General features: G+C 44.8%; 1 protein-coding gene across 1 annotated transcript in view; it reads right to left on the minus strand.

The window, feature by feature from the left end:
• The window catches only part of MYO1H (myosin IH), a 198,915-nt gene that overhangs the window by 57,923 nt on the left and 118,370 nt on the right, over positions 1 to 22,622 (minus strand). Inside the window, exons 20-22 of the mRNA XM_040419688.1 lie at positions 21,904 to 22,017; positions 3,056 to 3,132; positions 2,841 to 2,909 (exon numbers count right to left, since the gene is read on the minus strand). Coding sequence (XP_040275622.1) covers positions 2,841 to 2,909; positions 3,056 to 3,132; positions 21,904 to 22,017 — 260 coding nt within the window. The remainder of the gene's footprint in view (positions 1 to 2,840; positions 2,910 to 3,055; positions 3,133 to 21,903; positions 22,018 to 22,622) is intronic.

Below are 22,622 nucleotides of genomic sequence, written 5' to 3' on the forward strand. Positions count from 1 at the left end.
GAAAAGCCATCGCCTGAAGTCTTGGGTCCGGTGGCCCCTCGTAAAAGGGGGGGGTACTGTCACGGGGTTCCGAAGGTGCACTCGGTCCCTCATTGCCCTCAGACCTGTTGCTTAGCTTTTGGAATGAGGTTCTATGTTTGATCTCATTCCCAGGGCGGCTTTACTAGCTGGATGGCTCCCTGCTCCTAGTCTGCCTTGAGCGCCGAGCTGATCACTCGGTGCTCGACTGGTTGGTCTGTCGGTCATGTGACGCTGGCCACGTCACATGACCCTCACTCCCCACTATAAATACAGGCAGCCTGCTGGCTACAGGTTGCCTGTTAATTTCTAGGTTCCTGGCTATTTGTTGGACTGCTGAATACTTACCTGATCCTGTTCCCGGACCATCCTTTTGCCTGCTCCTCCTGTGCTGCGCATCCGTCCTGGTATTGTGACCTCAGCTCCCACCTGACTACTCTCTTAGGACTCCTCTTGTACTTCTCTGCTCTCCTGGTATTTGACCCCGGCTTCTCCTGACAATTCTTTGCTTAATCCTTTGTACTGCGTAGCTCTCTTGGTTCTGACCCGGTCCGTTCATGTTCCGTATTTTGTCTTGTCTGTCTTCCCTGCACATATCCTAAGTTAGGGACTGTCGTCCAGTTGTCCCCTGTGATCAGGACTCGTGAGGCAAGTAGGCAGGGCCAGGGGTGAGGGTGGAGCGCAGTGGTCACTATCCTTCCCCCTGTGTGTGTGTGGACGTAACCGTTACAAGGGGCCTAAATAAGTAAAAGTAGCCTTCTCCATCGGTGTGTGACATGAAGCCTGATTCTCTGCTATGCGACCTCTCTCCTCTGTCTGGGTGCCGGGGCCTAAATATCTGACAGTGGCCTGTTCCAGTGGTGTGTGACATGAAGCCTGATTCTCTGCTATGGGACCTCTCTCCTCTGTCTGGGTGCCGGGGCCTAAATATCTGACAGTGGCCTCTTCCAGTGGTGGGTGACATGAAGCCTGATTCTCTGCTATGGGACCTATCTCCTCTGTCTGGGTGTCAGGGGCCTAAATAAGTAAAAGTGGCCTTCTCCATCGGTGTGTGACATGAAGCCTGATTCTCTGCTATGCGGCCTCTCTCCTCTGTCTGGGTGCCGGGGCCTAAATATCTGACAGTGGCTTGTTCCAGTGGTGGGTGACATGAAGCCTGATTCTCTGCTATGGGACCTCTCTCCTCTGTCTGGGTGCCGGGGCCTAAATATCTGACAGTGGCCTGTTCCAGTGGTGGGTGACATGAAGCCTGATTCTCTGCTATGGGACCTATCTCCTCTGTCTGGGTGTCAGGGGCATAAATAAGTAAAAGTGGCCTTCTCCATCGGTGTGTGACATGAAGCCTGATTCTCTGCTATGCGACCTCTCTCCTCTGTCTGGGTGCCGGGGCCTAAATATCTGAAAGTGGCCTGTTCCAGTGGTGGGTGACATGAAGCCTGATTCTCTGCTATGGGACCTCTCTCCTCTGTCTGGGTGCCGGGGCCTAAATATCTGAAAGTGGCCTGTTCCAGTGGTGGGTGACATGAAGCCTGATTCTCTGCTATGGGACCTCTCTCCAATTGATATTGGTTAATTTTTATTTATTTTATTTTATTTTAATTCATTTCCCTATCCACATTTGTTTGCAGGGGATTTACCTACATTTTGCTGCCTTTTGCAGCCCTCTAGCCCTTTCCTGGGCTATTTTACAGCCTTTTTAGTGCCGAAAAGTTCGGGTCCTCATTGACTTCAATGGGGTTCGGGGCGAAGTTCGGGTCGAGTTCGGATCCCGAACCCGAACATTTTCGGGAAGTTCGGCCGAACTTCTCGAACTCGAACATCTAGGTGTTCGCTCAACTCTACTAGGGAGCATAAAGATTGGACGCATCAGGGTAAGAAGAGAGGCAGATAAAGTGATGCACCCATCATGCCTAGTGCCTACTGTACAAGCCTGTGGGGGCAGTGCTATGATCTGGGGTTGCTGCAGTTGGTCAGGTCTAGGTTCAGCAACTGTATGTGCTCCAAGAATGAGGTCAGCTGACTACCTGAACATACTGAATGACCAGGTTATTCCATCAATGGATTTTTTCTTCCCTGATGGCATGGGCATAGTCCAAGATGACAATGCCAGAATTCATTGGGCTGAAATTGTGAAAGAGTGGTTCAGGAAGCATGAGACATCATTTTCACACATGGATTGGCCACCACAGAGTCCAGACCTTAACCCCATTGAGATTTTTTTATTTTTTTTGGTGGTGAGTTTTTTTTGGACAGGCAGTGTATTTGTAGGGCAGGAGCTCTTCAATAGACAGTAGTGATGCGATCCTGCCTACAATATGCTGTTATAGCTGAGCAGCCTGCAACCTGTCACTCACCATCTGTTGTACTACAACTCTCACCATCCCATGAAAGCTGCAGGCTAGTTGACTATTCTGTTTTTAACCAATGTTCTATTGCATTCTGCAGGCATTTTCGATTTCCCATGTGCAACAGACATAAGACAAACGTTGCATGACTTTTATCCTCCCCCCATAGATTAATATTGGTGTATTATGTAAATGCTGTTTCCATGTGAACAGCATGTGCAATCCAAAATGAGCAGTATGTACAACTTAAGAAACCCATCAATGCATCTGAACTTTATTGGTAGGCTGTGGCTAGCAGCCATAGAGAGGAGTTGCGCTTATAAGTTTTGGCCCCTGATCTCATCGAAACAGAACACTACTTGTTTCACTGCAAATAATGAAATCCAGAACCACTTACCAGCACACTAATATAGGCATCTTTAAAAGAAGAAGTTACTGGAGTAAGGAAATAAAAACAGAATCCAGGGGTGACTGTACCTGCTTTCTTCTTTTTCAAAAAAGCTCTCTTTCCTAAACACGCTTTGTATTTGGCTTGGATTTTAGAAACTAAAAATTAAAGAAGAAAAGCATATTGAGGGCAGAAATACGAAAATACAAACGATAATGTAAAGTATAGTAATCATTCTAATAATGGTGTAATATAGCCAATGATGAAACTATTAGTGAGAATGACAGGTTTTAGTGACTATTACCCAACTGATGCTTTCTCAATTCAAATGCATCCACGGTGGAAAATAAAGTACGGGGAAAGCGTATGAAAAGTTTCGTCCTGAAAAAGAGGGCAACACACAACTCATCAGGACACAGTGATTTTTCATTTTTTACTCCCTGCCTTCCATGAGCAATACAATTTTTATTTTTACATTTACATAGCTGTATGAGAGATTGTTTTTTGTAGAACAAACAGTCATTTCTAATGTCAACAAATTATATTGCATAAGATGTAGTGGAAATCTCAGTTCGAGATGAGCGAATAATTGAAAAGTTCGATTTGGCTGACTCGCCAAATTGTACAAAAAAAATTGCTTTGTGATGAGTTACTTCGTCACGAAGCACATTTCTTTTTGTAAATAGCAGGTGCAATGACCGGGAGGTGCAATATCGCCGCCCCCGTCATTGTACCCCTCAGATGCCGCGTTAATACATGATCGCGGCATCAGACTGTAAAAACTGTGTAAAATTGACAATAAAAAATAAATTAAATCAAACTTACCACCTCGTGACAGGGCAGCCACCGCCATCTTGCTTGAAGATCTGGAGCGAAAATCTCGCGCAACGTGAGATTACGTCATCACGCCAGCTAGCGTGGTGACGTCATACGTCACCACACATGGGATTTCGGCCAGGATCTTCAATCAAGATAGAGGCTAATGGCCTGTTGCAAGCAAACGCAGGACGTAAGTTTGAATTTTTTTGTTTTTTACACTATTTCAGGTTAAATCGATTCGCTAACACAAAGCACGAGGAAATCCGGCTTCGAGGTGAATCAAATTTATCCTGAAATTCGGATTGAATTCCACTTTGTGAGGTTCGATTCGCTTATCTCTAATTACAGTGATACCACATACAGTATTTATAGCTTTTCCTGTGTTTTAATACCAAAAATAAAAATGTAGAAAAAAACTAATTTTCTGTACGTCCTACGGCAGCACAGTCATGAATGCAGTCAAAGCCCCCTAGGTACTACTAGACAGAGAAGTCATAACACCTGAAGGGATCCATGAATAGGAAAGCATATTTGTTGTATAAAAGTCTTATACCCCACCTTTGGTAACCCGTAAAAATGGCCCTGACATCTATTTCTAGGACAAGGATACTGTGAATCTGACTGAGCCATTGGTGTAAAGATGTGTAAAAGAGATGTCTAGGCAAGCGATCCTACGGAACTTACCCTTATTGAAACTGCACTGAAATTCCTCTGTGATGTGTAACACCCCCGAGTGGTGTTGCCACTCCTACACCCTGCTACTGTCCTTAATGGTCTAACATAAAGTCATCTTATGTATTTATTCCATGTCCTCCACACTGTGCATTTCTTATGTTTATAACATGTAATATGCCTGGCTGACCAGCAGGTGGCAGCAAACTAATACATCATACTAATAATAATTCCTGAAGAAGCATTAGCGAAACGTACGTCGAGGAGTACGCTTGACAGAGAGAGCCCACACGCAGACCACTGGACATTGGGTAGGTGAGCAACTTAGATCGATCCGATGCATCTACTTTGAATATGTATTGAATATATACTAATAATTTCATCTGCTCGGATAGGATGCAACCTAATATATGAATGCAATTTATGCTCGCCATATACCCATGTTTAACTTGCTTCACACCAGAAGTAATTATAATATTATGGCTAGATGCAGCTTTCAATAATATATGCTGATCTAGATTCCAGATATAGAGTATCCTGTAAGTGATCGAAGCAAGTGAAACAATTTAATCTACCAGCAGTGGATGTATTGTGGACTGCCTCTTAAAGCACGCTGTATGGTCTCTACATTTATGTTTGTATGTTCTTTTATGTCACAATAAAAAATTTAACTTTATTAGGTAAATATGTGTACCGATTCTCTTTGTTGATTTATACTAATAAGGGGGTAGATAGTGTAGATAGACAGTGGGGTATAGGAGGGGGGATTTAGTGGGGGCTGGGGTTAGTGAGACAAGTAGGGAGAAGACTGGGCAGAACTATACACCAATGAAAAATAAAATTGCTGGTAACAAGAACCTGTTACATACAAACATCAACCAAGGTAACCCAAAAATCCTAGGTATTCACTTTACAGGTAATAGTAATTTAAAATGTATTTTCACAAATGCCAGAAGTCTAGCTAGCAAAATGCGGGAGCTGGAGGCTATGGTACTAGAAGAACACATAGATGTAGTTGGTGTGGCTGAGACATGGTTGGATTTTTTGCATGACTGGTCTGTAAATATTGAGGGTTTTACACTATTTAGGAAAGACAGGGTCAATACAAAAGGAAGTGGCGTGTGCCTGTATGTGAGGAGTGATCTGAAGACAAGTGTGAAAGAGGCAATTGTGGGTGAGGATGGTGAGGATGTGGAAACCTTATGGGTGGAAGTTCAAAGGGATATAAACACTGAAAAAATAATACTTGGTGTAATCTATAGACCCCCTAACATCACGGAGGAGATAGAAACATTTTTCGTCCTATAAGATGCACCTAGGTTTTAGAGTAGAACAATAAGAAAAAAAAAATTTCATTACACCTCAGGTCAGACCAGCAATCAGACTCCCAATGTTAATCAGACCTCAGATCAGACCCCCAATGCCTCAGATCAACCCCCCAACCTTTAGCCATCTATCAGCCCCCATGTCAGCTATCAACCCCCCTTGTCAGCCATCAGCCCTTATATCGGCCATCAGCCCCCCATGTCAGCCATCAGCCCCCCCATGTCAGCCATAAGCCCCCCATATCAGCCATCAGCCCTCCATGTCATCCATCAGCCCTTATATCAGCCATCAGCCCCCCAATGTCAGCCATCAGCCCCCCATGTCAGCCATCATGCCCCCTATGTCAGCCATCATGCCCCCCATGTCAGCCATCAGCCCCCCATGTCAGCCATCAGCCCCTTATGTCAGCCATCAGCCATATGTCAGCCCCCAGCCCTTATGTCAGCCATAAGCCCCCATGTCAGCCCCCAGCCCTTGTGTCAGCCATCAGCCCCTTATGTCAGCCATCAGCCCCCCATGTCAGCCATCAGCCCCTTATGTCAGCCCCCAGCCCCCATGTCAGCCCCCAGGTCAGCCATCAGCCCTTATGTCAACGCAAAAAAAACCACTTACCTCTCCTTCTCCTGGTCACCATCGCGATCCTCTTCATCCTGCTGTCTGCTGTGTATCGCGGCACACAGTGTGAGGTTCACCAGGCGGAACTTTCTCTCCAACAAATAGTACCGGAGAGACTCGAGTGCCCACTTGATAGCCAGTATCGTCCAGGTAAGCCGAAGAGTACCAACGATGTGGTCGCACCACAATGTCCATTAGCCTTTGGAACAAGGCGGGGGCGCCATGCAGACCAAAGGGTAACACTTTATACTGGTACAGCCCCTCCGGTGTGATGAAGGCCGTTTTCTCTTTGGCAGCCTTCGTTAAGGGTACCTGACAGTACTCTTTGGTGAGGTCCAAAACAGAAAAATACCGGGCTTGTCCTAACCTCTCAATCAGCTCGTCTACCCGGGGCATGGGATACGTGTCGAACTTAGATACCTCGTTTAATTTTCAAAAATCGTTACAAAACCGCAATGTCCCGTCCGGTTTGGGTATCAGTACTATAGGGCTGGCCCACTCACTTCTAGACTCCTCGATTACGTCTAGTTGCAGCATTAGTTGTACTTCCTCAGAGATGGCCTGTCGTCGAGCCTCGGGTACCCGGTATGGTTTCAACCGGATTTTGGCCTGAGGCTCAGTGACAATGTCATGCTGGATTATGGAAGTGCATCCAGGGAGGTCTGAGAACACATCCATGTTCCTGCTGATGAACTCCCTGGCCTCCTGAGTCTGTTTAGAGGAGAGGCTGTCGGCAATCTTCACTGTGGCAACCGCTTCCCTTACATCAGACTTAGGGACCAGAATCTCTCCGCCTAGAAAACTCAGCTGCGGGCTATCGTCAGTACTGGTCTCCCTATCCTTCCTAGGTTTGAGTAAATTCACATGGTACACCTGCTCCAGTTTCCCCCGCCCTGGCTGGTGTACCTTGTAGTTTACTTCTCCAACCTTTTCGAGTACCTCGATCTCCCGAGTTAAAGATCCGGACCCGAGCCTGCCGATTATACACCCGACTTTGAGCTCTGCCGATTATACACCCGACTTTTATATGGTGTGGGTTGTTGCTCCCACGCCTCTTTGGCTATGTCCAACAGACCACGTGGATGTCTGCCATATAGTAGTTCGAAGGGCGAGAACCCAGTAGAGGCCTGGAGCACTTCTCGCACTGTGAACATAAGATGGGGCAGAAGGAGGTCCCAGTCCTTTCCATCCTTAGCTACTACTCGTTTTAACATTTTTTTATTTTTTTTTTGGGGGGGGGTTTTCAACACCTTTATTAATATACCAAGGCAATACACAGGAAAAACAGAAACAAGCTTCAGCTTGATATAATTATTTGTTAACACTTTACCCTTAACCCCCGTTTCCCACACTCCCCACCCCCTGTGATGTGTCCAGCCCCCCCTCCCCCCCCTATGTAGCTGAGAAGGAAGGGGAGAAGAAAGAGAAGAGAAGGGGGGGGGGAACAAAAAAAACAACAGTTAAATCATCACTTCCAGTCAGCCCATATCTTAATCCATTTCTCTAATGAGTCTCTCTGCTTATAAAGAATCCGTTCATAATTTTTAACCTTATTAACCAGATTTATCCAATTATTTACCTCTGGAGTATGATGTGCAAACCAACTCTGACTAATCAAGACCCTGGCCAGTAATAATATTCTACCTAACAAGATCTTTTTATATTTATAATTATAGTTACCTAGGGAAGAAAAATCATTCAATAAGAACAATTGGGGCTCAAGAGGAATCTGTGTTTTCAGTTTTTGTAAAAGGACATTATTAATACCATTCCAGTAGGCTCCAAGTTCTGGGCAAGCCCAGATCATGTGCAAGTAGTCCGCACCTAGAGTATCACAGCGAGGACATTTAGAAGTATTTTTTAGTCCGCACTTATTTAGCCAGATGGGAGTAACATATAATCTATGGTAAATATTGAACTGTATTAAAACATGATTAAAGTTATGGGATAGTAAATGGGAATTACTAAAAATACTTCCCTACCCTACCAATTGTATATCTGGACAGTCCATCCCCCAGGCCCTTTGTCCCGGCGATTGTGTCTCTCCAAAGCGTGATTTAAGTAATAGTTTATATATATTTGAAATCTTCATTCTTTGTGAAGCGTTCCCTATCCAACCATTTAACAGAGAAACATTATCTATCTCTAATAGTGATTTGTTGTTCAAACTGAAAAGTGCTGACCGAAGCTGGAGATACCTAAGCCATGAAAGATTCCTTATATTATGTGATAATTCCACAAACGACTTAATCTCTCTATTCTCAACAACCTGTGTGATATAAAGAATCCCATTTTTTTACCAAAATTGATCTCTTGCTATACCTTCTAAGGACTGTAAGTGAATATTATGCCAAAGAGGCATGAATGTGAGTGAACCCTTTACCCCCAACCATGCTCTAGTAGTAGCCCAAATTTTGAGTAATAATTTTATAGTCTCTTTATGGCCCTGATCTCTATTGGTCGATAACCCGGATTCCAGAAGCGTAAATATGTTATTATACGGGGAACTTCTCACTAACCTGTTTAGGAAGATACTATTTTGCCATTCCTGGCACGTCCATAACTGAGCGGCAATAAAGTAGCCCTTGAAGTAGGGGAGATTTAATCCCCCCTGCTCCAAAGGTTTATATAAATATTCCAATTTGAGCCGCGCACGTTTCCTTCCCCACACTAGGTCGTTAATTATTCTTTCCATAAGTTTAAAATATTTATCCTCTATCCAGATAGGTGTATTCATAAGAACATAAAGGATTTGAGGTAGAATCACTATCTTAACCAGTGATACTCGATCCGCCCTAGATAGGGGAAGTCTCAACCAAATCCCTATTTTTGTCCTAATTTTCGTTATCAATGGGATCAGATTGAATTGTACGCAGTTTTCAACCTTGGGAGATATAGTCATACCCAAGTATTTAATGGTATCAATGACATCTAGCTGGGTAGTCAAGGACTCCTTCTGGGAAACCGAGTCTATTGGCATCAAACTTGTCTTTGACCAGTTTATGTCTAAGCCTGATACCTCACCAAATAGTTTCACCATCCCCATGATTCTTGGTAGAGTTATTTCTGTACTATCTATAAAAAAGAGGACATCGTCTGCATATAGGGAGATGCGATCCTCCACACCCAATACTCCAAAACCTCTAATCTGGGCGTCCTGCCTAATAGCCAGAGCCAGAGGCTCAATATGAATGTCAAATAGGAGTGGTGATAATGGACAGCCCTGGCGAGTACCTCTATTTAGGTTAAAACTACTCGTAAGGCTCCCATTAAGACTCAGCTTAGCCGTAGGGGATATGTACAGTAGTTTAATCATATTTATAAATCTCTCCCCAAAACCCATCCTGGCCAGAACCTTCCAGAGGAATCGCCACTCCACCCTGTCAAAGGCCTTAGAGGCATCCAGTGACAGGATGGAGCGAGCAGACCCCCCAGGTGCCTGTATATTAGCATAGAGCCGGTGAAGATTGTGATGAGTACCCTTTTTTGGGATAAAACCGTTCTGATCCGGATGAACAATGGAGGAGATAACCCCCGCGAGTCTTGTAGCCAGAATCCTCGCCAGGAGCTTTACGTCCGCGTTCAGCAGTGAGATCGGTCTATACGATCCCAAATCTATGGGGTCCTTACCTTTTTTTGGGATTAATATTATCACGGCTTCCGACATTGAACCCAGTAGGGTCCCCTCCAGCAACCCTTTTTATTTTATAAATCTTTTTATTTTATTTATTTATTTTATTTTATTTTTTTATTTTATTGAGTTTTCTGAACTCTCCTTTTCCTTCCTTCTCTCTCTTTCTCAGGAGTTTTTTTTCCTCCCTCACCAGGCACCTCCCTCTCTCTCTGCCCCCATGAACAAGACTTATTTTATTTTTTTGTGTGTGTTTTTTTGTTTTTTCTCCCTCTTTCTTCCTTCCTTCTCTTCCCTTTTTTTTTTTTTTTCCTTCCCCCCCCGCAGAGTCCAATGCTTTTCTGTAGGTGCAGTGTACCGTATAGACTATCAGGTCAAAAACACATTAAAGTCCTTTTTTAACAAATGGTTAGTGAATTAGCTGGTGAATGAGAAATTAATTAGATTAACTGGTTGCTCAGTTAAATTGCTCAGTTAGTTCCTGTTAGTAGAGGGGGAAGATAAAGGAACAATTTCACCAGTCTTCGGTACCAATGTGATGGTGCCCAGGTACCCAGGTGGAAAAGGCAGGGGGACGCTCTTCAGAGGTTTGCAAGCTGCAGACAAGCGTGGAGGCAGGAAGGCAGTGAAGGCAGGAAGGCAAAAAGCCGAACGGAGAGAGTCAGAGGACCGGAGAGTCAGAGGGGCCACTCAAACCCCCGCTCCACTGTCACGATGGCAGCATGCAGAAACAGGAAACTTTTCCAGACGCCGCTGACCACGGGAACTAGCTCAGGAGGTGGCAAGCAGCAATGAGACCGCACCACAGGAGAAGCAAGAGGAGGAAGGCTGAAGTAAAATCACCACCGCCACACAGTCCATTCTAGCCAACGGTCGCTACATACAGACACGGACCCGGGAGAGCCGCTAACAGCAGCAGGAGAGAGCGGGAGACGCCGGCATCAGCGGTTCAGTAGGGCAGCCAAGCGGTGGGGAGGAGAGGTGAGCGTGGCGTCCTTAAGCCATCACGTCACCTGTTTTAACATAGTTTTTAACGTTTGATTAAACCTTTCTACTAGGCCGTCAGTTTGCCGGTGATAGACGGATGTCCGTATCTGTTTGATATTTAGCAACTTACAGAGCTCCTGCATGATCTTGGACATAAAAGGAGTCTCCTGGTCAGTCAGAACCTCTTTGGGTATCCCCACTCAGGAAAACATCTCCATGAACTCTTTTGCTATGAGTTTGGCCGATGTATGTCGCAGTGGCGCCGCCTCCGGGTACCGAGTGGCGTAGTCCAGGACGACCAAGATGTGTTGGTGCCCTCTAGCAGACTTCGGTACTAGGCCTATGAGATCCATAGCGATTCTCTCAAATGGTACCTCAATAATCGGGAGGGGCACTAAGGGACCGCGGAACAGGTGCTTGGGGCTAGTGGTTTGGCAGGTCAGGCAAGACTTACAAGTCATCCACCTCTCTAAAGACACTGGGCCAGTAAAACCATTGTAGTATCCGGTCCTGTGTCTTCTGCAGTCCCAGATGACCCCCGAGAACATGTTGGTGGGCTAACTCTAACACGAGTTTTCGATAGGCCCTGGACACCACCAACTGTTCAACGGTTTAACCCGCAGCTGGTTTACCCAATATAGCATATTCTGGTGGACCACAAAATGGGGAAACATCAACTCGGCCCCAGGTTGTTGGGGTACACCATCATGTATTACCACATTCTCCCAGGCCCGGGAAAGGGTTGGGTCTCGGCATTGGGCTGTGCCGAAATTCTCCCCGAAGACGTTGAGGTCTGCCAACCCAGGATCCGGTGGCAACTCCTCCACGTCTCCCACCATTACCCTACGCGGGGTTGTCTCCCCCTCTTCCACTGAAGTGGCAGTCACCCTTACTGCTGGCCCTTCGGCCTCAGGTTCCCAGGGTTCTGGCTGTCCCCCTGAACAAGGACAATCTCCTGGGCTTATTCCTGTCTTAGTGGTATCCTTAACTCTCACAACTGGCCATAGGGCAGGGAAACCTGGAAAGTCTCTCCTTATTATGAGTTCATAGTGGAGATTTGTGGCGACTGCCACTTTGTGGGTCCACCTACCGGCCACCTTGGTTAGAGACACCAGCGCGGTGGGGTAGTCTTTCAGGTCTCCATGAATGCACATCACCCCAACCTTCCGGCCAGTATACTCAGTGGACCGCACCAGGGTAGCCCTTACCAGGGTCACCAAGCTCCCTGAGTCCAGCAGCGCCTCTGCTTGAGTGTCTCCCACTTCCACCTGTCACAAGTGGTCTAGAACCTCTAGGGTACCTGTGGCACACAGTTTCCTAGCATATAGTGATTGTCGGTAACCACAATTAGTGTCCATGGGCTCAACCCGATGAGGACACTCAGCCCTGGTGTGGACAGGTTCCTGGCACCGCCAGCAAATTAACTGGGTCCGGCCCATAGGGGGAACCTCCCAGATGGTTTCATTGGCTCATACCGGTGGGCCTGGGGTGGGGAGTTCTGGAGTCTGAAGAACCCCCCTTGAGATTCTTGGTGGCCTCATAGCATTCCACCAGGTCCACCAGTTCCAGGGCATTTCCAGGAGATACCGCCGATCCAGTGCTGGAGAGGGGGTGGCAGCGCCCTCCAGAATATGTCAGCCAATAGTTTATCCAGCATAGCCGTGAGACTCAGCACATCAGCTGTAGCCACTTTTGCAAAAGGTGGAGTAAGTCATAATACTGGGGTCTCGTGGGTTCAGCCGGCTTAAACCCCCACTGATGTACCCGCTGGGCTCGGACCAACACATTCACCCCCAGTCTTTACAAAATCTCACATTTTACCTTCGGGTAGTCAGCCGCTTGATCGTCCGGCAAGTCGAAATACACCCGCTGGGACTCTGATGCCAGGAAAGGAGCGACGACCTCAGCCCACTGGTCTCAGGGCAGCTTTTTCCTGGTGGCCACTTTCTCGTAAATCGCCAGGTAGGTTTCGATGTCGTCTGCAGGTTTCATCTTAGGGATCGCTGCACGGACTGCTTTGCGGGCATCGTGGACGCTTGGGGTTGCTCTTGCTGTCTGCAAAGCCATCACGTGTTGTCGCAGCAACTGGTTGGTCTCTTGCTGCTGCTTATTAGCCTTGTGTTGGTGCAGGTTGGTCTCTCGCTGCTGCAAATTAGCCTCCATGAGGACCTTCACAACTGCCTCCATTTTGTCGTGGGGCACGGGTTGAAATACAGCTGGTTTGATATACAACATACAACTGTGCCCAAAAATGCAAACCCAAAAATATATCAGCGTTCACGCCAGCCTCAATGCGCAAATGCACGCATCCTCCACCAATTGTGGGGATTCGCTCTGGTAGTTAGGACTAGCAGATGCAGTATAGAGGCAAATTACACAGTTCTTGAATCAAATAGTGGTGTTTATTCACACATTGGTGTATAACAAAATGCAGATAAGGTGTATCACAAAACGCAGGTGACTTGGTGTTTGTTCACACACAAGGAAAGTCCATAAACAATAGAAGTCACCTTTTCTCCTGGGTGTTAATTCACACCCTGTTAGCAGTTATAGGCGGCCTGTTCGCCTTTAGAGGGGCTCAAACCTCAAATTCCAGCACAACCCTCAGTTCACAGCACACAGACTCCTGAGCTCCACTGTCAGAGGGAGGTAAATCCACCACACCTGGCAGTGCTGGCTGGTTTTTATGCCTAGCAAAACCCGGCCTGGAATATGGGGAGTAGTCACCCACCTAGCACTTTGACTACTCCCAGTAAGAACCGTCCCAGATCAGCTATGACAGCCATGCTAAATCTCAAGGTGTCAATTAGCAATAGCTGCTGCTGACACATAAAATACCGGCTCTTACTTCACCGAGGCCAGTAACCTCGGTGACACATACCTTCCATCCATGATGATTCCAGGTACCTTCTTACAATATATACAGTATATATATATATATATATATATATATATATATATATATATATATAGGAAAAGAAATCAGGGCAGCACTCCTGGTGGTCGGGTGTGGGTGCCAGCGGCGATAAACACCTTACCAAGGTGTACAATATAGAATAAAGAAAGACACCGCAGCACATCCGTTTGGTGAAAAAAGTGGGACCCTTTATTCACCTGTGCGACGTTTCGGTCCGCTTACTGGGACCATTCTCATTGCTTGAGAATGGTCCCAGTAAGCGGACCGAAACGTCGCACAGGTGAATAAAGGGTCCCACTTTTTTCACCAAACGGATGTGCTGCGGTGTCTTTCTTTATTATATATATATATATATATATATATATATATATATATCTTCCATTATTGCTAATTATTATTGCAGGAAAAGTCTGAAAAAGCAGACAGAAGTCATTCTCCCATGATGGCCTCACATGGGGCCTGGTTCCAGTTTTTGTGGTCTCTCTTGAAGGGTAGTTACTGTCGAATATTTCGGACCTTCTCTTCCAGAAGAAGTGTCTTCTTTTTCATCACACAGGTTGCATTTCATGGTGTGGAAGATGACAAGGACAACCTGTTATACCTAGGTTTTCACTGAGGTTGTTAACACTATGTTAGCTGCCTGAAGACCCAGGATGTTTTTGTATGATTTTTTTTTAACAAAACATCACTCATGATGCAATTCACCATCAAGACACACAGTTGCAAAGCAAGGTTTCTAACACCATCTTGTCATGTTTTTTCTTCAGAGCCTTAAAGAATCTCAGTACAGCATTCATTGCCTGCACCTTCTTGTGGCTGTCTATAGTGTTAGCCAGTGGTGTGCAAAGGGGGAGGGGGGGTCCACCATGGGAGCCAGCTGTCCGAGTGGGTGCCGGAAGGGATGGAAGGGCTCATTGCTAGAGCGGTCAGCTACTTGCGCTCATTCCCTCCTCCAGCCCTGCAGGCACAGATCGCTGATGGACCGTGTAGCAGGAGCCCGGGAATCTGCCTGTGCACTCCTTCCGCACAGTGATGCCGCGCGATCTGTGCCTGCATGGGAGTGCTGAACGCGATGGGATCATCAGGAACAGGACAAAGTTAATAGTTAGTGTTTTTTTATTGACGAGCACAGAGACAGAATTACTACTGTGAAGGGGACACAGAGAGGGCATTACTACTGTGAAGGGGAATAACAGCTGTTATAGGGGCACAGAGATTGCATAACTACTGTGAGGGGGCACAATGAGGGCATAACTACTGTGAGGGTGCACAGAGAGGCCATAATTACTCTGAAAACGGCATAGAGAGGGCATAACTACTGTCAGGGGGGCAGAATGAAGGCATAACTACTCTGAAGGGGGCACAGAGAGGGCATATCTACTGTGAGAGGGGCACAATGAGGGCATAACTTCTGTGAGGGGGCACAGAGAGGGCATTACTACTGTGAAGGGGCACAATGATGGCATAACTACTCTGAAGGGGGCACAGAGAGAGCATAACTAATGTGAGGGGGAAAACAATGAGGGCATAACTATTGTGAGGGGGCACAAAGAAGGAATAACGACTGTGAAGGGGGCACAATGAAGGGATAACTACTGTGGGGGGCACAATGTGGGCATAACTATTGTGAAGGGGAACAATGTGGGCATAACTACTGTGAAGGGGCGTAATGAGAGCATAACTACTGTAGGGTGCACAGTGTGAGCATAGATACTATGAGGTGGCACAGTGTGGGCATAACTAATGTGAGTGGGAAACAATGTGGGCATAACTACTGTGAAGGGTGCAATGAGTGCATTACTACTGTGAATAGGGCACAATGGGGGCATAACTACTGTGAGGAGGCACAATGTTTTAAAATATGGGGGGGGGGGGAGCCGGAAACAGGAGCCACTGCTGAATGACCTTAGGCTCGCCACCGGTGTTAGCTGCGCTGTCTAAACATTCGTTTCAAATATTGGGGGATCCTTTTCTCAGATTCATCATATTCTTGATAGTTGTCATCACCTCTACAAGGTGTATAAGTGACATACAGGATTAGTCATACATATACAGTGAGGAACAGAAGTATTTGCGATTTTTCCGAGTTCTTCCACTTATAAATCATGGAGGGGTCTGATATTCACATTGTAGGTGCATTCCCACTCTGAGAGACGGAATAAATAAAAAATCAGGAGATCACATTGTATGATTTTTAAAGTATTTATTTGTCTTGCACTGCTGAACATAAGTATTTAAACACCTGAGAAACAGCAAGAATTCTGGCTCTCAAAGACCTTTTACTGTGCCTACTCCACTCATTAATCTAACTTAGTAGCACCTATCTCAGCTCTTTAAAGACACCTGTTCACCCCACAGTCAGTCAGATGCCAACTACTACCATGGGCAAGATCAAAGAGCTGTCAAAAGACACCAGAGACAAAATTGTGGAACTCCACAAGGCTGGAAAGGGCTACGGGGCAATTGCCAAGCAGCTTGGTGAAAATAGATCAACTGTTGGAGCAATTGTTAGAAAATGGAAGAGGCTAAAGACGACTGTCAGTCTTCCTCGGACTGGGGCTCCATGCAAGATCTCACCTCGTGGGGTATCACTGATGATAAGCATGGGGGTGGTAACATCATGCTTTGGGGGTACTTTTCTGCGAAGGGGACAGGACGACTGCACTGTGTTAAGGAGAGGATGAATGGGGCCATTTATTGTGAGATTTTGAGCAACAACCTCCTTCCCTCAGTCAGAGCATTGAAGATGGGTCGTGGCTGGGTCTTCCAACATGACAACGACCCGAAGCACACAGGCAGGATAACCAAGGAGTGGCTCCGTAAGAAGCATATCAAGGTTCTGGAGTGGCCTAGCCAGTCTCCAGACCTAAATCCAATAAAACATCTTTGGAGGGAGCTGAAACTCCGTGTTGCTCAGCGACAGCCCCGAAACCTGACAGATCTAGAGGAGATCTGTGTGTAGGAGTGGGCCAAAATCCCTGTTGCAGTGTATGCAAACCTGGTCAAGAACTACAGGAAACGTTTCACCTCTGTAATTGCAAACAAAGGCTTCTGTACCAAATATTAAGACTGATTTTCTCAGGTGTTCAAATACTTATGTTCAGCAGTGCAAGACAAATAGATTCTTTAAAAATCATACAATGTGATTTCCAATTTTTTTTTTTTTATTCTGTCTCTCAGAGTGGGAATGCACTTACAATGTGAATTTCAGACCCCTCCATGATTTCTAAGGCCCCTTTCACACGGGCGAGAATTCCGCGTGGGTGCAATGAGTGAGGTGAACGCATTGCCCCCACACTGAATCCGGACCCATTCACTTCAATGGGGCTGTGCAGATGAGCGGTGATTTTCACGCATCACTTGTGCGTTGCGTGAAAATTGCAGCATATTCTATATTGGCAGGGGGTAATAATTCACAAACAAATAAAACAAAAAAAAATCTGAAACGATTAATCAGAGATATATAAAAACAATTCCCCCCTTAGGGGATTATCATATCTGCGGCAATTGCAAATTGTACATTAGGATCCTATAAGAAAGCATGGTTACATTAGCATACATAGCAATTAACCTGTTTAACCTGTTTAAACCTGTGTTCTTATAGATTCTATTTATCAATAACATCGGGTCAGACTTTATGTATAAAGTTCCTCTATTTTCCTGTAACGCCCTGAGCTACTAAACTCAACCTCCCTGTATATGGGGGTAAATCTCCAACTATGGGAGTTAACTGGCCAGGAATTAATAGGAAGGTTCCTGAGTCAAACAAAGGACTAGAACCGGACCCTGTACCGCCTAGGCTAATGAGACCTACATCTGTTCCCTATCTTGGGACAATTTACTATTAATTTCTGGCGATACAAAAACATCAATTGTGTTTAGCATAGACAAACAACTCCTGAGTTGATTTACATGTCATGCACTGGTTGCATTTGTGTAATAACACTTTACTGCAACAACTCATCTGCGGTTCTGGTATGGGATTAACCCCTTCAGTACCAGGACATTAATTTTGACTATGTATATACCACGCCCTTCTAAGGGTTGTAAACGTGATCTGGCTGTAGCATTCTAATGCCAGCAACAATATACATGACAATATTCTGCGTTTTTCACGCAACCCAGGCCCATAGAAATGAATGGGGCTGCGTGAAAATCGCATAGCATCCGCAAGCAAGTGCGGATGCAATGCGATTTTCACGTATAGTTGCTAGGAAATGATGTTAGTAAATTGATTAAAGTCAATTTACTGTATTATTTTCCCTTATAACATGGTTATAAGGAGAATAATAGCATTCTTAATGCAGAATGCTTAGTCCCGGGTGCATTGATTTCAGCGCAGGTCCTGCTGAATGAAAATAGAAGATCCTTCTATCTTCATTCAGCAGGACCTGCGTTGACGTCACCGCGCTTACCACGTGGTGAGAGCGATTACATCATCAAAGGTCCTTTTGCAGGTCCTCAAAAAAGAAGAAAGAAGACGATGCCGGCTGCGCAATCAAGTGTATGAGGTGAGTTTATTTTTTTAACCCCTCAAGCAACATTTTACTAAGAATTCTGTATTAAGAATGCTATTATTTCCCCTTATAACCATGTTATAAGGGAAAATAATAACATCTACACAACACCGAACCCAAACCCGAACTTCAGTGAAGAAGTTCGGGTCTGGGTAACACATTCACCCGCGTGATAAAAACTGAACAACACAACGCAATCGCAGTCAAAACTGACTGAAATTGTGCGCGCACTCGCGCCGGTTTCCCGCAATGCACCTGGACACATCTGAAGCAAATCCAGGACTCCCGTCTGAAAGAGGCCTAAGTGGGAGAACTTGCAAAATCGCAGGGTGTTCAAATACTTCTGTTCCTCACTGTATATCCGAAAAACAGATATCTTCAGAAAATCTGAGGCCTTGTTTTCATCAACATCAAGGATCCAATAATGGTCAGAGAGCATGTAATGCCACTAGCACTGTGAACCAGGGGATCTATTGAGAAGTGCTACCGGTTTTATCAGTCACTTTACCTGCTCCCCTGCCACCTCCTGGACTGATTTGGGGCACATACCACTGGAACAAATTTGGAATGCGACCACATGGTCAAAATTACAGGCTGGACATTCTCACTGCCTCTATTTACCATAGGATATTTGTATATATTCTTCTCTCCCACTCACACTTTGCAAGTCACATTTCTGCCTTTGCTGATGTAGGATGTCCAGGAAAACAAAAATGTATTTACCTGAAATTTACACTAGCTCCTTCTTCCTGCTCAGCTTTATAGGGACCATGGTGATTGATTGATTGATTGATTAATTGATTGATCATTACTGTTTATTAACCTGTCTACTTGTACCTAGGGGCCATTTGTGACATTTGTGAAATTTTGTTTTCTTTGCATCATATTCCAACCCAGTAACTGTTTTATATTTACATATATGGAGCTGTTGTTTTTATTGATACCATTTTGGAATATGTATGACTTTTTGATAAATTTTTATTAATTTATTTGGGGGAACTAAAGTGATAAAAAAAAACAGCAATTTAGCCATTAGCCATTAGCCATTAGACTGTATGGCATAAATAATTTTAAATATTTAATAGTACAGGCATTTTGGGATGTTATTGTTTATATTTAAATGAGGAAAGGCGGTGGTCTACAATTTTTATGTTTATTTTTAATATTTTTTTAAACTTTTTTTTTAAACTTTTCTATGCACTTATTTTAAGTCTCCCTAGGGGACTTTAACATGCTACAGGCAGGACTTGATAGGAACTTCATTGTGGCAGGCCTCACAGCCTTCAGAAGGCCCAAGGGTACTATAGCAACCAACAGCTCTCTCAATTTCAGCACAAGGGTGCTGTTCGGTCCCTGAGAGCACAGTGCCCCTGGGAAAAGACCACTCAGATGCCGTAGATGCAATTGACCATGGAATCTGAGGGATTAAATGCTGTGATCAGTATTATCACCAATCACAGACTTTACCTCCTTGTGTCTGCTGTGTAAAACAGCATGCACCCGGTGGCTATGGTACCCACTCTGCTCCTGAGGGGGCACCACCTTTAAAGCCCCGTGTTGCTTCGTACATGTAGGGCGCAAGTTGTCAAGGGTTTAAATGGGTTTTCCTTGGAATAGGTCATCAATATCTGATTGGTGGAAGTCCGACTTTTGGCATCCCCAACAATCAGCTATTTGAAGAGGCCAGTGACATCATGTTCATCTGTCACAAGGCCTAGGTTTGTTGTTTTCTCTTCAAGTATATCGACCTGGGCTGCAATACCAAGCACAGATAGCTTGTACAGCTGTATTCTACCCAGCCCATACTGCAGGCTCACAGCCTGGGAGAGGCATGCGTAGGATACAGCTTGGTACTACTTTGCCCAGATTGTAGGCTGTAAGCCCAGGAGAGGCATGTTAGAGTAGGACCCATCTGATTAGAAGCTACCTTGACGACCGGTAGATGGGCCCGAAATATTTTTGATCAATTATATTCGCAAAGAGCTTCTAGCTGCATTTGCAGTAAGTATGACCACCAAGCATTTATTCTTTCGGTGTTCGCTTATATCTTTGTGCAATTGACTAGCAGAGTGCTGTTACCTGTAGTTCTATTAATCCAAGTGTGTTTTAGCCAAGGTAGCGTGCACCTAGGTTCTCATATTCACTTATTGTGGAGGTGCTGGTTCGTTTATTTTTTCCCCATTGTCACTGCCACTAGGGGAGTGGCTCCCCCTGGTGGTGAGATTGAACCGTGCACCACCAGCCCATTTACCATGTGCTTTTAATAAGATAGCTTGTACAGCTGTATTCTACCCAGCCCATACTGCAGGCTCACAGCCTGGGAGAGGCATGCGTAGGATACAGCTTGGTACTACTTTGCCCAGATTGTAGGCTGTAAGCCCAGGAGAGGCATGTTAGAGTAGGACCCATCTGATTAGAAGCTACCTTGACAACCGGTAGATGGGCCCGAAATATTTTTGATCAATTATATTCGCAAAGAGCTTCTAGCTGCATTTGCAGTAAGTATGACCACCAAGCATTTATTCTTTCAGTGTTTGCTTATATCTTTGTGCAATTGACTAGCAGAGTGCTGTTACCTGTAGTTCTACTATACCAAGCACAGACACTATACAATGGAGCACCCCAGCTTCTTTAAACAGCTAAAGAGGTGTCAGGCCTATCCTGGGTATATTCCTTCAATATTAAATTACTAATAATAGTTATAATAAATATTTAAATATTTTTAGGAAAGATGAAAATAATAGGGAATGTTCCAATAACACTATGGGGGAGATTTATCGAAACTGGTGTAAAGGAAAAACCAATCAGATTCCACTTTTTCAGAGCTCCTTTGGAAAATGAAAGGTGAAATCTGATTGGTTGGTATAGGCATAAATCTCCCCTAATGACTAATATTAATATACAAATTTCGATATTTTGGCAATGATTTATAAAACAGGAAGTTTTCCATTTCCCCCTCTTCTTGTTATCCTACAGACAGTAGAAGAGGGGTGTGAGGCAGTGACAGGAGTCATTTATGATGGGAGATATGGGTCACCCAGAATGCTGCAAAAAGCATTCTACAAGAGGCTTTGTTTGCATCGGGAATGTGTCACCAAGGTGCCCGGCCTTGGTGGAGTAAAGGCCCCTAGATTGTCCACTAAGGTAGTTGGTGGGCACCATGATAGATAGCATAGCTGGTTCCAGCTAGTCCGGATCGGGCTTTTACTGGGAACAGGCAATGTGCTGGGTGGGTGCCTGTTCCCCATGCTCCAGTCCGGGACTTAGGGCATGCTCATGTCCAGGGATTCTATTTAATCCTGCTGCTGGACTTAGGTGTGTCTCAGTCTGGAGAAGAAAGTAGACAGTGTGAGGTAACACTGTTAGTGTGTGCTGTGTTTGTTGGACCCGGCTGTGATCCGTATTTATCGGCTGTACGTATTTGGACAAGCCTAAATAAAGAAGACTTTGATGAACTTTGTGGTGTCCCTGCCTCTGTACACTGGTCAAGTGAGTACGGTTCCTTACAGGGGGTATAAGAGTGGAATAAGACATTACTGCAGGATCAGACTACATAGGGTTTGTAACAAAACATTGCAAAGGTGTAAATTTTTTTGATTGGTAATGTTCTTCTTTTTAATTAGGTAAACCCATGCAAGGTTGCTTAAAATTGTCTTTGTTAAAATTACCTTCCAAGCTTGTATTCATTCGGTTGGTAACCATTATACTTCACCAACCTCTCAACGCCTTCTCGTGCAGGACCAGCCCAGTTTGGCCATGTTTCTGGACACAATGATTTATATCTATATTGCAAACAGAAAATCAGGTTATTTTTTTATGAGTGTGCACAATTAATTTAGTAAAATGTACCAATATGTGATAGAGGTTTAGGAGACAGTAAAGTGGCATTCATGCAGTAGTTTAGCGTGTTGTCTCAATGTGTAAATGTAGGCACCTTGACCTTCTCATATATCCTTAAAAAGAGTCATAATGCAGGTTTTATATGATCACTTTAATACTGTAATGAATGTATCCTTCAACTTCTCAAGGATTACTGTATGTTCTCTGCTCAATTAAGTAAGTTACTCTATATGGTGGATTGACAGCAAGATTTAGAGGCCTCCTTGAATTTCTGACATTGGCTATTTTGGTCTCAGAGAAAGCGACAAGATTTAACCTATTTCTGTCTTCCTCCCTTTGTGTTTCATGGATGTTGGGCTTCTGGTTACATGCTTCAAATTGTGGGATTCACATATACAATCTGATTTGATAATATTCAACTCAATAGTGGTAGTCTGTAGTGATAAAACCATTCCAGGATTTCAAAAATGGTTTCTAAGCCTAGTTTTAATTTCCTATGGTGGTAAGTTTGTCATACTCTTTGAGTGCTTGTACACGGCACGGTCTT

The sequence above is a fragment of the Bufo bufo genome, chromosome 2, assembly GCF_905171765.1.
Source record: "Bufo bufo chromosome 2, aBufBuf1.1, whole genome shotgun sequence".
Taxonomy (NCBI): Eukaryota; Metazoa; Chordata; class Amphibia; order Anura; family Bufonidae; genus Bufo; species Bufo bufo.